This window comes from Chrysochloris asiatica, unplaced genomic scaffold, assembly GCF_000296735.1.
Source record: "Chrysochloris asiatica unplaced genomic scaffold, ChrAsi1.0 scaffold00059, whole genome shotgun sequence".
NCBI lineage: Eukaryota > Metazoa > Chordata > Mammalia > Afrosoricida > Chrysochloridae > Chrysochloris > Chrysochloris asiatica.
Genome location: NW_006408577.1, coordinates 15,767,842 through 15,780,271, shown reverse-complemented (window position 1 = coordinate 15,780,271; position 12,430 = coordinate 15,767,842). Strand labels below are relative to the sequence as shown.

At 42.6% G+C, this 12,430-nt stretch overlaps 1 protein-coding gene across 1 annotated transcript in view; it reads left to right on the top strand.

Annotated features, from left to right (window-relative positions):
• STAT1 (signal transducer and activator of transcription 1, 91kDa) overlaps nt 1-12,430 on the top strand; it is a 56,657-nt gene that overhangs the window by 23,512 nt on the left and 20,715 nt on the right. The window contains exons 9-16 of the mRNA XM_006864051.1: nt 3,024-3,116; nt 5,465-5,524; nt 8,533-8,562; nt 8,649-8,742; nt 10,099-10,140; nt 10,929-11,012; nt 11,475-11,573; nt 12,264-12,399. Of these exons, the coding sequence (XP_006864113.1) occupies nt 3,024-3,116; nt 5,465-5,524; nt 8,533-8,562; nt 8,649-8,742; nt 10,099-10,140; nt 10,929-11,012; nt 11,475-11,573; nt 12,264-12,399 (638 nt within the window). The remainder of the gene's footprint in view (nt 1-3,023; nt 3,117-5,464; nt 5,525-8,532; nt 8,563-8,648; nt 8,743-10,098; nt 10,141-10,928; nt 11,013-11,474; nt 11,574-12,263; nt 12,400-12,430) is intronic.

Genomic DNA, 12,430 nt, shown 5'->3' with positions numbered 1-12,430 from the left:
CCCCACCCCAATTTGGGTGTACAATGTCCAAGTTGCCCATCTCTGTCTACTCTGTGTGTGGAGGGGGTGGGAATGTTTCTTGCTGTAAAGATTTGTTCCCTCTTTTGGGTTACTGCATCCATAGGTATAGGACAAGTTCATCAAATTGTATCAGATCACTCTTTTTTTCCTCTTCTTTCTTCTCCTGGTTGAGCTCTGATCATCCAGTCATGGGGTGGGGGGGTCAACTTTACTTTGGGGGGTCAGGTATTTCCCTGTTGTATTTTGAGTGCCTTCCAACCTGAGGGGGCTTATCTTCCAGTGCTATACCAGACAGTATTCCACTGCTATTCATTTAGGTTTTCAGGGGTTAATCCCTCAGAAGTGGGCCACTTATTCATCTTCCTAATCTGTCTAACTCTGGAAGCCCCTTTGAAAACTGTCTACTGTGGCTAACCCTGCTCGTATTTGAAACACTAGTGGTATAGCGTCCAACGTCACAGCAACAAGCAATTCACTTTAGTATGACAAGCTGACGGTCACATGGCGAGTAGGATTTCATAGCTTATATAAATTTTTAATGAAAATTGACTCTTTAATCATTCCCAGAAATCCACTCTGCTTCCTGAATTCCTCCTTTATGCAAGTGGCCCTTCAGTCTTCTGGCCACTTAGGCTGGGGACTGTAATCACATTTTACTCTTACCCTTCAGCCGTTCTGTGCTGAGACTGGCAGTGTCTGATGCCATGATCTGTGTCCTCTCCTCTCTGTGACGTGGCCTCGGCATGTTTCAGGTACTCACACCCTCTTTTCTGAGCTTACTTAATACCCTCTCCCGGGTCTTTGCCCCTAAGCCCCTTTGTCTCTTTGTCCCTTTTACTTATTGCTGTCCCAAAGCAGATCTCCTTTCTGCTTCTTTGCCACCACACATCTATCAGTTTGTCATACTGTGCTGGCTTCTATGTTAGTGGGATGCTGGAAGCTATGCCTCTGGTATTTTAAATACCATCAAGGTCACCCATGGTGGACAGGTATCAGCTGAGCTTCTAGACTAAGAGAGCCTAGGAAGAAGGAATAGGTGGTCCACTTCTGAGGTATTAGCCCCTGAAAACCTTATAAATAGCAGCGGCACACTGTCAGATATAGAGCCGGAAGTTCAGCCTCTCAGGTAGGAAGGTGTTCAGAATACAACTGGGCTTCGAAGAGCTGCCTGCTTAAGAGTTGACCTTAGTGATGTGGATGGAGAAGAGCTTTTGGTACCTTTATTTGCTGTTAGGGCACAACTCAAAATAAGAAGAAACGGCTGCAAACATCCATTAATAATCAGAACGTGGAATGTACGAAGTATGTATGTAAGTGATCAAAAATGAAGTGGGACCCATCACCTCCTTATCCTAGGCATGGTCGTCAGGTGTTGCTGAGTCAGCTCTGACTCCTAGCAGCCTTCTGCATGACAGAATGAAGCATTATCTGGTCCTGGGCCATCCTCACAATTGTTGTTATGTTTGAGCCCATTGTTGCAGCCGCTGTGTCAGTCCATCTTGTTGGGGGCCTTCTTTTTTTTTCATCAAGCCTCAATTTACCAAGCATGATGTCCAGAATATGAGAAACAAAATCTCATCATCCTTGATTCTAAGGACTATTCTAGGTATATTTCTTCCAGCACAGATCTGTTTGTTCTTCTGACAGTCCATGGTGCTTGCAATGTTCTTTGCTAATACCATAATTCAAATGCATCGATTCTTCTACAGTTTTTCTTATTCATTTTCAACTTTCACATGCATATGAAGCAATTAAAAATACCCTGGCTTGGGTCAGTCGCACCTTAGTCTTCAAATTAACATCCTTGCTCTTTATCATTTCAAAGAGGTCTTTGGCAGCAGAGTTGCCTAGTGCAATATGTCGTTTAATTTCTTGGTTGCTGCTTCCAAGGGTGTTGATTGTAGACCCAAGCAAAATGAAGTCTTTGTCAGCTTGAATCTTTTCTTTGTTTTCTTTACATCAAGATGCAATTCCATGCTGAAGGTTGTACTCTTTAGTACTCATTAGTATTTCAAGTCCTCTTCACTTCCAGCTAGCAAGGTTGTATCATCTACACATCACAGGTTGTAATGAGTCTTCCTCCAATCCTGATGCCATATTCTTCTTTATATAATCCGCCTTTTTGGATTATTTACTCAGCATACAATTTGAATTGTTGCTGTTGTTAAGTGCTGTCGAGTCGGTTCCGACCTATAGCGATCCTATATAGGGTTTCTGAGGAGCGGCTAATAAGCTTAAACACAGCCTTGTGGTTCAAACTGACTTTGCAGTCCAGTGCATTAACCCACAACGCCATACCTATCTGGACTCCTACAGATTAAGTATGGTGAAAGGATACAACCCTGGAGCACACCTTTCCTGATTTTAAGCCATTCAACATCCCCTTGTTCTATTATGTCCCTTCCAGATGTGCATTTTATTCTTTATAACCTGTCCCAACCTACCTTTTATTCTGCCGTTGTTTGTGTAAGGACTTGTGCCATCTTTGTTATAAATTGGAAGTTCCTTAGGGACGTGTCGATGTCTGGCATACTTTTCTCCCAACAGAATCCAGCACACTGCTTTGTCACAGTGGACATCCTGAATATGCTTAGTAGATAACTACCATAGTGTGGGGAGAAGGGTTCAAACTGAAAGTTTGTTTTTTCTGCAAACCTAGTGTAATATAAACATCCTTGGTACCTTGTGTCTGCCATTGTCTGTGTGTTATATATTTGAAATAATTAGGGACATTTACTTAGGTTTTTGAATGCAGATTTGATTTCTAATGCAGATTTGTATATGAACATAAATAAATTCAGGGTTTTCATTTTTATTAAGTGTAAATTAGCTTTGGGAATCCTCTCACTAACTAGAAAGCATCACCTTACTTATCCAGCTTGTCAAATGATTTTTTTAGACTATGCCCTCTAACCCCCTTTCTTTATTAGGGGAAATAATTTTTTATTGCCCTCACCTTGATGGAAATGTTAATGTATCTATCATTTGCTGAATGTTTACAGCTCATTCGTGGTGGAAAGACAGCCTTGCATGCCAACTCATCCACAGAGGCCACTGGTCCTGAAGACTGGGGTCCAGTTCACCGTGAAGTTGAGGTAATAAATTGTAACATTTATACTTGGTTGCTTAGCTTGCATCCTTAAGTTCCTCTCACAAAATTGATGTGCTTTAGAGGAAATAACTCTGCAGTAGTCACTTTAATATGAATTGTTATTTGTATCAAAATAGAAAGCTTTCAGCTGTGCGTGTACACACACACACACACCCCGGAGTTTTCCTCTAATTGTAAAAGCAATGCGTGTCCACTGTAAAAGGCTTCAAATGGAAAAACTGTCTACATCAGAGAGTAAAGTTTCCCAGCAGCCTCATCCCCTCAAGCCTCTGACCTGAGCTGTATGAACCCCTCAAGTTACACGGAGTATGTGTGAATGTGAGTTTATGATGTGCCACTGTCCAGTGGGTTCGCACCTCGCATACGATTTTCAAAGTGGTCATAATAGAAACATCTACAGGCAGCCACAGTCAATAGTCTGTCCTTCTGGAATTTTGTTCATATCTTAACACACACACATGCAGTGAATTGTTGTTAGTGTTGCATTGGTTCCAACTCACAGCAATCTGTATAGGGTTTCCAAGGTTTTAAATCTTCGCTGGAGTAGAAAGCCTCCTATTTCTGCCGACAAGTGGATGGTGAGCTCGAACCACCAATCTTATGGTACCTAGCCCATTATTTATTCTACAGAGCTAACGTGGTCTGCATATTCAAGGAAGACACACACATAAAAGTTTGTTGTTATTGGGTGCCATCAAGTCATTACCGACTCATAACAATCTTATGCACAACAGAACAAAGCACTGCCCAGTCCTGGGCCAACCTCACAATTGTTGCTATGCTTGTGCCCATTACTGCTGACACTGTGCCGTTCCATCTCGTCAAGGGTCTTCCTCTTTTTCTCTGACTTTCCACTTTACCAAGCATAATGGTGTTCTCCAGGGACTGGTCCTTCCTGATAATACGTCTGAAGTATGAGAGAACTAACTCTGGCCATCCTGGCTTCTAAGGAGCTTTCTGGCTGTACTTCTTCCAACACAGATTTATTTGTTCTTTTGGCAGTCCATGGTACTTTAATATTCTCCTCCAATACCATAAAAATATATGGAAATAAAATGTTGTATTTTTCAAATGAGGGTTATTATACATATATATCCAGTATACATATTTACAGTCTACTTTTTTCTCCTTAAAAATAAATAAATAGACACTAGAAATGTTTCCATGTGAGAACATATGACCATCCTTGATTCTGTTGAATGGCTGCATTCATTTCCCAGGCTCTGTAGATGAACAGTTAGACTCTATGGAGCTGGACTGGCCTTCAGTGCTGTCCTGGTCCTTTTTATGTTGTGGTAAAGTGCCATCGAGTTGGTTCCGACCCATAACGACCCTGTATAGGGTGTCCAAGGAGCAGCTGGTGAGCGCTTGAAACGCCGACTTTGCAGTTCAAACAGCTTTGCGGTCTGGCGCATTAATCCACAGACCACCAGGACTCCTAAATATAGGTGCTGTTTATTTGGTCTTTGGGTGCTGCTTCTCTGGCCAGTGGTGTTATAGGTAGTACCAGACCGAGTGCCTGTGGAATTCCAGAACTCACAGCTGGGAGAGAGACTAGAAATCTCCGCCACTTCCTGCCCCAGCCGGGAGACCTGAGGGTTTCTTACCCAAAGGCTCTGGCTTGTAAGTAACAGGCACAAGTGATGGTCAGCCCAGCCCTGCAGCCCTCCTTTCTTCCATCCTATAGACCCTACATTGTAGAGGTAACTCTCATTTTTATCATTGTGGGTGAGGGGGGTTTGTTGTTGTTTTTCACACAATATATATTAGATACACACATTAAATAAAAACATTACTTTCTAAATAAAAAGGAACATTCAGTGTTTTTCACTCATCCAGTGGGTAAAATATAGAAATTTTAGTAAAACTCTATGTTAGCAAGGTTATTTAGGGAAACAGTACCCTCACTAGCTTTTGTAAAGTGCCATCATGTTGGTTCTGACTCGTAGCAATCCTGTATTGGAGCCACTGGTGAGTTTGAACCGCCAACCCTGGGGTTCAAACCGACCTTGCGGTCCAGTGCTTTATCCCACAGCATCATATCAGGACTCTAGCTTTTACTGGCTGGGATGTAGACGAATGCTGCATTCTGTCAGAATTAACTGTTCCAGTTTTGCTCTAGCAATTTCGTAGGTAGAAATTTATCCTACAAATATCCTTTAAAAACATGCCAAGATAGATGTACAAGGATAGATATTCAACATTGTTTGTTATAGCCGAAAATGAGGACAGGGAGAAGGGATATCTAAATGTCCATAGATAGGAAATTGGCATAATATATGCATTGTAATAGATAAATTGTAAATGTCATGACTTTTTTTTTTCTTTCAGGCTGCTCGTGAAATTACAGGAGCTGAATTATAATTTAAAAGTCAAAGTCTTGTTTGATAAGTAAGTGGTCTCTAATACTATTTGAATTATAAATACTGTAAAAATGTTGTTTGTGTTTACATTAACTCCTTCACTAAATGCACAAACTTGCCAGCTGATCAGCAAGTGTCCTACTTGGCTTTGCTGGGAGGAAATTTGCATCACTGGAGACCTGGGTGCTGCCCTCCAGCCCCCGCCCCCACCCCCCCACCCCCAGCCCACAGCCCCGATCCCAGCAGATTTAAATTGATCACTCCTTTTCTGAATATTGGGAGCTTCTCCTAGAGCTGTTAGCAATATGTATATGCCTCATAGACCTTCAGTGAACTAAAAAAGTGGGTTATCATATGCATATTTATGCATATTTATCTAGTCAGTTCCAAGTCGTAGTGACCACGAGTTTGCTCAAGTAGGTTTCCTAGTGGCTGACTTTTCGGAATTAGATCACCAGGCCTTGTTTTCTGAGGAGCCTCTGGGTGGACTTGAACCACCAAACTTTCAGTTAACAGTGGGATATTTGTGCAACCAAAGGACTCCATCCTTCTAGGCCAGTCTCTTTATCAAATACAAGGTCGAAGCTCCTTTAGGCTTCCTTGATTTGTGGAGTGAAGTTGGCTTTTTGGAAGGCTGTATGGAGCCTACTGTATGGGATCCTGTTGTGGTGCTATAGGATAAGCACTGGACTGCTAAGTGCAAGGTCAGCTGTACAAACCCACCTGCTGTTCCTTGGAAACGCTATTAAAAGGCCATTATGAAGTGGAACTGACTTGATGGCACTTACCAAAACACAGAGCCTGCTGTCATCACCATCATCTCCTCGGGGTTGTAGGAACCTATGAATGGACAAAATCTCTCACCTAGGCCCCATGGACCAGGCCCATTCCGTTTTGCCTTAGCCCCCTAGACCAGGACTAGCACTGACCTAGCCACTAGCATTGAGGGGACGTGATGTCACGTGTCCCTTGGATATATGTAATGCTTAGTTGGCTTGTGCTAACTAACCCATTTAGCCAGTTTAAAAACCATCTAAGATAATCCAGACCATTTTTCCCTGGCTTTTTGTCTCATCCTATTCCTGTTAGAATATTGTTCTGTGAAGCACAGTCTGGACTTCCGTCTGTCTCCCATACCATCTTTGATTTCTCTATGTATCAGTTTGCTTTTGCTGTATAACAAACCACTCTAAACCTTTGTTGTTGCTAAGAGCTGTCCAGTCAGTTCTGACTCGTAGTGAATCTGTATAGGGTTTCCAAGGAGTGACTGGCAAGTTTGAACCACTAACCTTGTGGTTAACAGTCCAGTGATTATCCTACAGCCCCACACCAAGATTCCCTGTAAAACACAGAAATTGATTATTGGTTGGTAAAATTCTTCAATTTCATCATTACTGGCTTTAGTTGTTAGTGTGCAGATTTGAATAATAGTGGTACTGACTGGTCTTCCTTGTAGGCGTATGGATATTATCCTGTCACAGACAGCATTGTACTTCAAGATAGACCTTGAATGTTCTTTTTGATGATAAACGCTATTCCGTTCTTTACAATTTGTCATTCCCAGCATAGTAAGCCATATGATTATCTGATTCAAAATGGCCCTTACCAGTCCATTTCAGCTCACTAATTGAAACCCTGTACAGGGTCGCTATGAGTTGGAACCACCTCAATAGCACTTAACAACAACAATGCCTAGGATACCTAGGATATGTTATGCATTCCTTTTCATTTTTGACAATTTCCAAGTTAATCCTAGATTCATGCTTTGTACATTTCATATTCCAATTATTAATGGATGTTTGCAGTTGTTTCTCTTCATTTTGACTTGTGCCCCCTAAACAAATAAAGGTCCCCAAAGCTTTGCTTCATCCATATCACTAAGATCAACTCTACCTTGAGGATCCAGTCAGATTTTGAGTGCCTTCCAAGCTGAGGATCCTGTCTTCTGGCAATGTTTTGTTCCTAATCAGTGTTTCCGTCTTCTGTCATTATGTCTGACCATGGTACACTGCTACAGTGTTACACTGCTATTCATTCGATTTTTAGTGACTAAACATTCCAAAGTAGTCTGCTCTCCTTTTTCCTAGTCTGTATTATTCTAGAAGCTCCACTAAAACCTGTCCACTAGGACAGGTGACCCTGCTGGTCTTCAAAATACCTGTGGCATAGCTTCCAGCATCACAGCAACACACAAGCCAGGACAGTGCGACAAACTGACAAGTTGCGCTGTGGTTGTTAAGTGCCACTGAGTAGGTTCCAACTCAGAATGACCCTGTATAAGGTTTCCATGGCTGTAAATCTTTGCTAGAGCAGAAAGTCTCATCTTTCTCCCATGGAGTGGCTAGAAGGCCTGAACCACTAACCAATGCTTATCCTACAAACCACTGCACTCCCATTCAGCTTGCTAGTTCCTCTAAATAATCAATTAGTCTGGTATGTCCTGAAAGCATTAAAGATGCTATAGAACAAAAATAAGAAAATAAAGCCCATCCCATTGGAAGGTCTTTTCAGTTCGGAAACAAATCTCTACTGAGTCCTGCATGTTTAACACAGTGCCAGGACAAAGTAATTGCCCAGTTAATAGCATTAAGTCCAGGTGTGGCACTGTAGGAGAAGCACTGGACTGCTAAGCACAAGGTCAACAGTCCAGACCCACCTGAACTCATAGGAAACCCTATGAGTCAGAACCAATTCAACAGCACTTAACAACAGCTGTGCTTACTGAGGGCTTGCTCTGTGCTCTCTGTACACACCAACCAATTTCCTCCTCACAGTGTCCTGTCAGGTAGCTGTGGTTCGCACAGTATAGAGATGAGAAATTAACAGTTGGGTTACTGATTTGCCAAGGTCCGCTTTACAGAACCTGGCGTAGCTGCTACTGGGTGATTAAGAGCATGAGGGAGTGAGTGAATGAAAAGGTAAGAAAACCCACAGTTTATTTTTTACATGTAGATACATTTTTTAATTTAAGTGTATTTCAAATTAAAAATATGTACATGTATGTATGTATTTATATACTTTTTTTTTTTTTTGCAGAGATGTGGTTGAGAAGAATACAGTAAAGGGGTAGGTGGCATGCTTTGTATATCTTTGTCTAATGCTTTGTTCAACAGCTCAATGCCTTTTAAGTATTTCTATCCTGTGTTGTATAGATTTAGAAAGTTCAACATTTTGGGCACACATACGAAAGTGATGAACATGGAAGAATCTACCAATGGAAGTCTGGCGGCAGAATTTCGACACCTGGTAGGAAGATTAGTTTTCCTCTCCTTTTATATTCCCTTTAGTTGATTAGGAAGGAGCCCTGATGGTGCTGTAGGATAAGCACTGGACTACTAACTGCAAGGTTGATGGTTCAAACCCACCAGCTTCTTCGAGGGAGAAAGATGAGACTTTCTGCTCCCATAAAGATTTGCCACTTTACACACTTCATACAGGGTTGCTCTGCACTAACGTCAACTCATTGGCAGTGGAATTTTGAGGGAGAAGGCTTTGTTGTTGAGGTCTTTTTACAACAACTGGGCACTTTTATGATGCTGGGGCACTTTGTATTGTGGATGGCGCCCCCTAGCAGAAGACTTTCCATTGTTTGTGGCTAGTAACTTCTTAACTACCACTTGTGGGGTTTCCATTCCTTCTTTCTATCCCGAAACTATTTCTTCTGCTGTCTCCCTCACTCTTTCCAGGAAACTCTGTTTTGGATGTGGCAATCTTAGTAAATATTTCATAAGCTGGCTGGCACATACATCATATGCAGTGATCACTCTAGACTGGCCTTCCTCAAAGGTCATTGTTCCTACGTCTCTGCCTGTTCTTTCTCTCACCCTCCAAGTGTGCTGCACCCCAGATTCTCTCCTCAGTCCCCTTCTTCACATTCTCCTTTGTGGTGGTCTTGTCCACACCATTGCCTGCACTGAAACCCCTGCAGTAGTAGGGGTTGGTAATTGGGAATGTAGGGTGTTTTAAGTAGGTGGTTGCCAACGTCTCCTGCCTCCCTGGAAACACAGACACTCCCACCCTCCTCAGGATATATTGGTACTGGGCCCAGTGCTCTCCCTGGGTTCTGAGACTGTGGGTTCAAGACACCCTTTGTCATTAGAGACTATCTTTTGAAAGGACAGCCCTCAAAGCTAAGACGTTAGCTGTGTAAGAACCTCGAATCAAACACAGGCGTTCTAAGGGAGTCCAGAGTTGCCCTTGGGTCTCAAGATTGAAATCTTTTTGAGGACAATCTTAGTTGGGCCAGGAGTTCCTTGGGCCTCACCTGGCTTGCTGTCCCTGAGCCTGGGCAGACATGAGGGGGATCATTCAGGGAAGAACTCTTTGTGGGAGGGAGCAGGATGCCATGCCCTGACTCCCCCCGAAACCTCCACCTACTCCCCAGCCCCCAGCCCTCTGTAGTAATTTTGTGATCTCAGACTGCTGGGGAAAGCTCTTTCTGCTCATGCACACAAACAAGGATTAGTCCATCTCTTGCCCTGCATTTTGAAAATTTCACATCCTCTGTTGACACCTCATCCTAGCTTTGGTCTGATTTATAAATGAAAACAGAAACTTTGGCAATTCACGTTCCATTTCCTAAGATGGTTACTTGTTTTACAGCAACTAAAAGAACAGAAAAATGCTGGCACCAGATCTAATGAGGTGAGTTTCTGTCTTGTGAAAGGGGCCGAACCTGGTTGTGTGTCCAGTGAGGGCGAGTTAGTACCCTGGTCAGTGGCTGAGGACACTCAGTTCAGAGCCAGCAGGAAAGAGCATCAAAAGCTCTGGGTCTTCTGTGTCTGTAATAATGGTAAAGGTCCTTCTGCCCATGTGCCTTATGGTCGCCACATAAACCCATCGGTGCCTGAGCTCAGTGGGGTAGGTATGAGGGCTGTGTATTCTATGTGTTCTTCAGGTAGGTGGGAGAAATGGAGTCATAAGAAGTGTCCAGGACTCTGCTAAGTACACACAGGGAATTACTACCAGGGCTGGACATAGAGACCAGTTTGCACTCAACTCATAAAGAATCCTGGTGTGGCGCTATAGGATAAGAGCTGGACTGTAACCACAAGGTCGGCAGTTCAAACCCCGAGTCACTCCTTGGAAACCCTTTACAGTCACTATGAGTCAGAACAGACTTGAAGGCACCTAACAACAACAACCTAAAGGTTAGTGGTTTGGACCCACCCAGTGGTACCACTTAATGAAAGGCCCAAGTAGATCAGCAAAACTTTCTTCCCAAGCATCTCTCAGACTTGAACCTCCAACTTTTCCATTAATTGAGCATACTAATCATTTATTTGTACTAAGGGAATCTGAGAAAGGTGATTAAAAACTGGGTGTTTTTGAACTGGAGCTGATTTTACAGCTTTCAGTGTTTATTAGGCTTTTGACAGTTGCCTTGCTAGTGAGTGACTTGTTTCATCCCTTTTTACACTCTTCTTTTTAAGGGCCCTCTCATTGTGACTGAAGAGCTCCACTCCCTTAGCTTTGAAACCCAGTTGTGCCAGCCGGGCTTGGTAATTGACCTTGAGGTAAGATTGACTTGCTCCAGAAGTAGAAAACTTTATATTCTTCACTTTTCACTGCTACAGCAATTTTATTTCTTAAATTTTGTTTAGTGATAGTTACCTAGTTGCTAAAAAAAAAAAAAAAAAAAAATTAAAAACATAATCTTTTACAGCCAATACTATCTGTGCATTAACTTAATGGCTTAGGAAGCTAGAGAATGGACTGACCCTTCCGATTCTAGATGCTAAATGTTTCCAGTGGGATATCCTGTTAATGTTTTATGTTAGGCATTGGCACTTAGTTTTAACTGAAAGGTATATCAAAGAGAAACTCAACAATGAACACAAGAGTGTAACTCTGCATTTTAATTTTCAGCTATGAAATACATGCTCATTTACAATCCCCTGACTATCTTTGAGACTAAGTGGGTCTGAAGGTCGTATGTCTGTGGTTCTGATGTTTTCAAAGTCTCTGTCTTCTTATAGACAATGTCTCTGCCTGTTGTGGTGATCTCCAATGTCAGCCAGCTCCCCAGCGGCTGGGCCTCCATCCTGTGGTACAACATGCTGGTGGCAGAACCACGGGTATGTCAAACACGTCTGCTTTTGTATCAAGTGTTAACAAGAGACCTCTGCTCTTGCTTCCCCAAGTCTGAAAGAGCCCCTCAAGGTCAGTGTGGAGGGATAAATGACATCATTGTTGTGCCACTGGCTCCTCTCTTGAGAATTCTGAAAAAGTTGCACCAAGTCAGTGTGTTATAGGTGAGAATTTTCATTTTCCTAAGGAGCGCGGCTTATGCAGTGGGTCAGCGCTGGGCTGCTAATCACAAAGCTAGTGGTTCAAACCCACCAGCCACTCCACAGGAGAAAGATGAAGCTGTATGCTTCCGCCAAGATTTACAGTCTGAAAACCCCTGTATAGTGTTGCTCTGAGTTGGAATCGACTCGATGGCAGTGGGTTTGGGCTTTATGATTAGGCTCAGAGAACAAAATATTTCATGTAACTTTTATTATGGAAGGGGCTTTTTATTGCCATTCTTCTTCTTTTTTTAATGAGTATATCGACCAAACAAGCATGTTCTATTCTTAGAATTTGAATAGTCAGCTAACAATCAATCTCTAAAAATGCCTCTCTTAATTCATGATTTCTCTTCCCCTACCGTGAGAACTTCTGTGGCATTTAAACTGGGATTGGACTTTGGGACAGCTCATGTGTTAGTGCTTGCTGTGACTGGCTTGTCAGTGGGCCCTAGCTGATGAATGTTTCCTCCTCAGAATCTGTCCTTCTTCTTGAACCCACCGTGTGCCCGATGGGCTCAGCTTTCAGAGGTGCTGAGTTGGCAGTTTTCTTCTGTCACCAAAAGAGGTCTCAACGGGGACCAGCTGGGCATGTTGGGAGAGAAGCTTCTTGGTATGGACATGTTATCCTTTTTTTTTTTTTT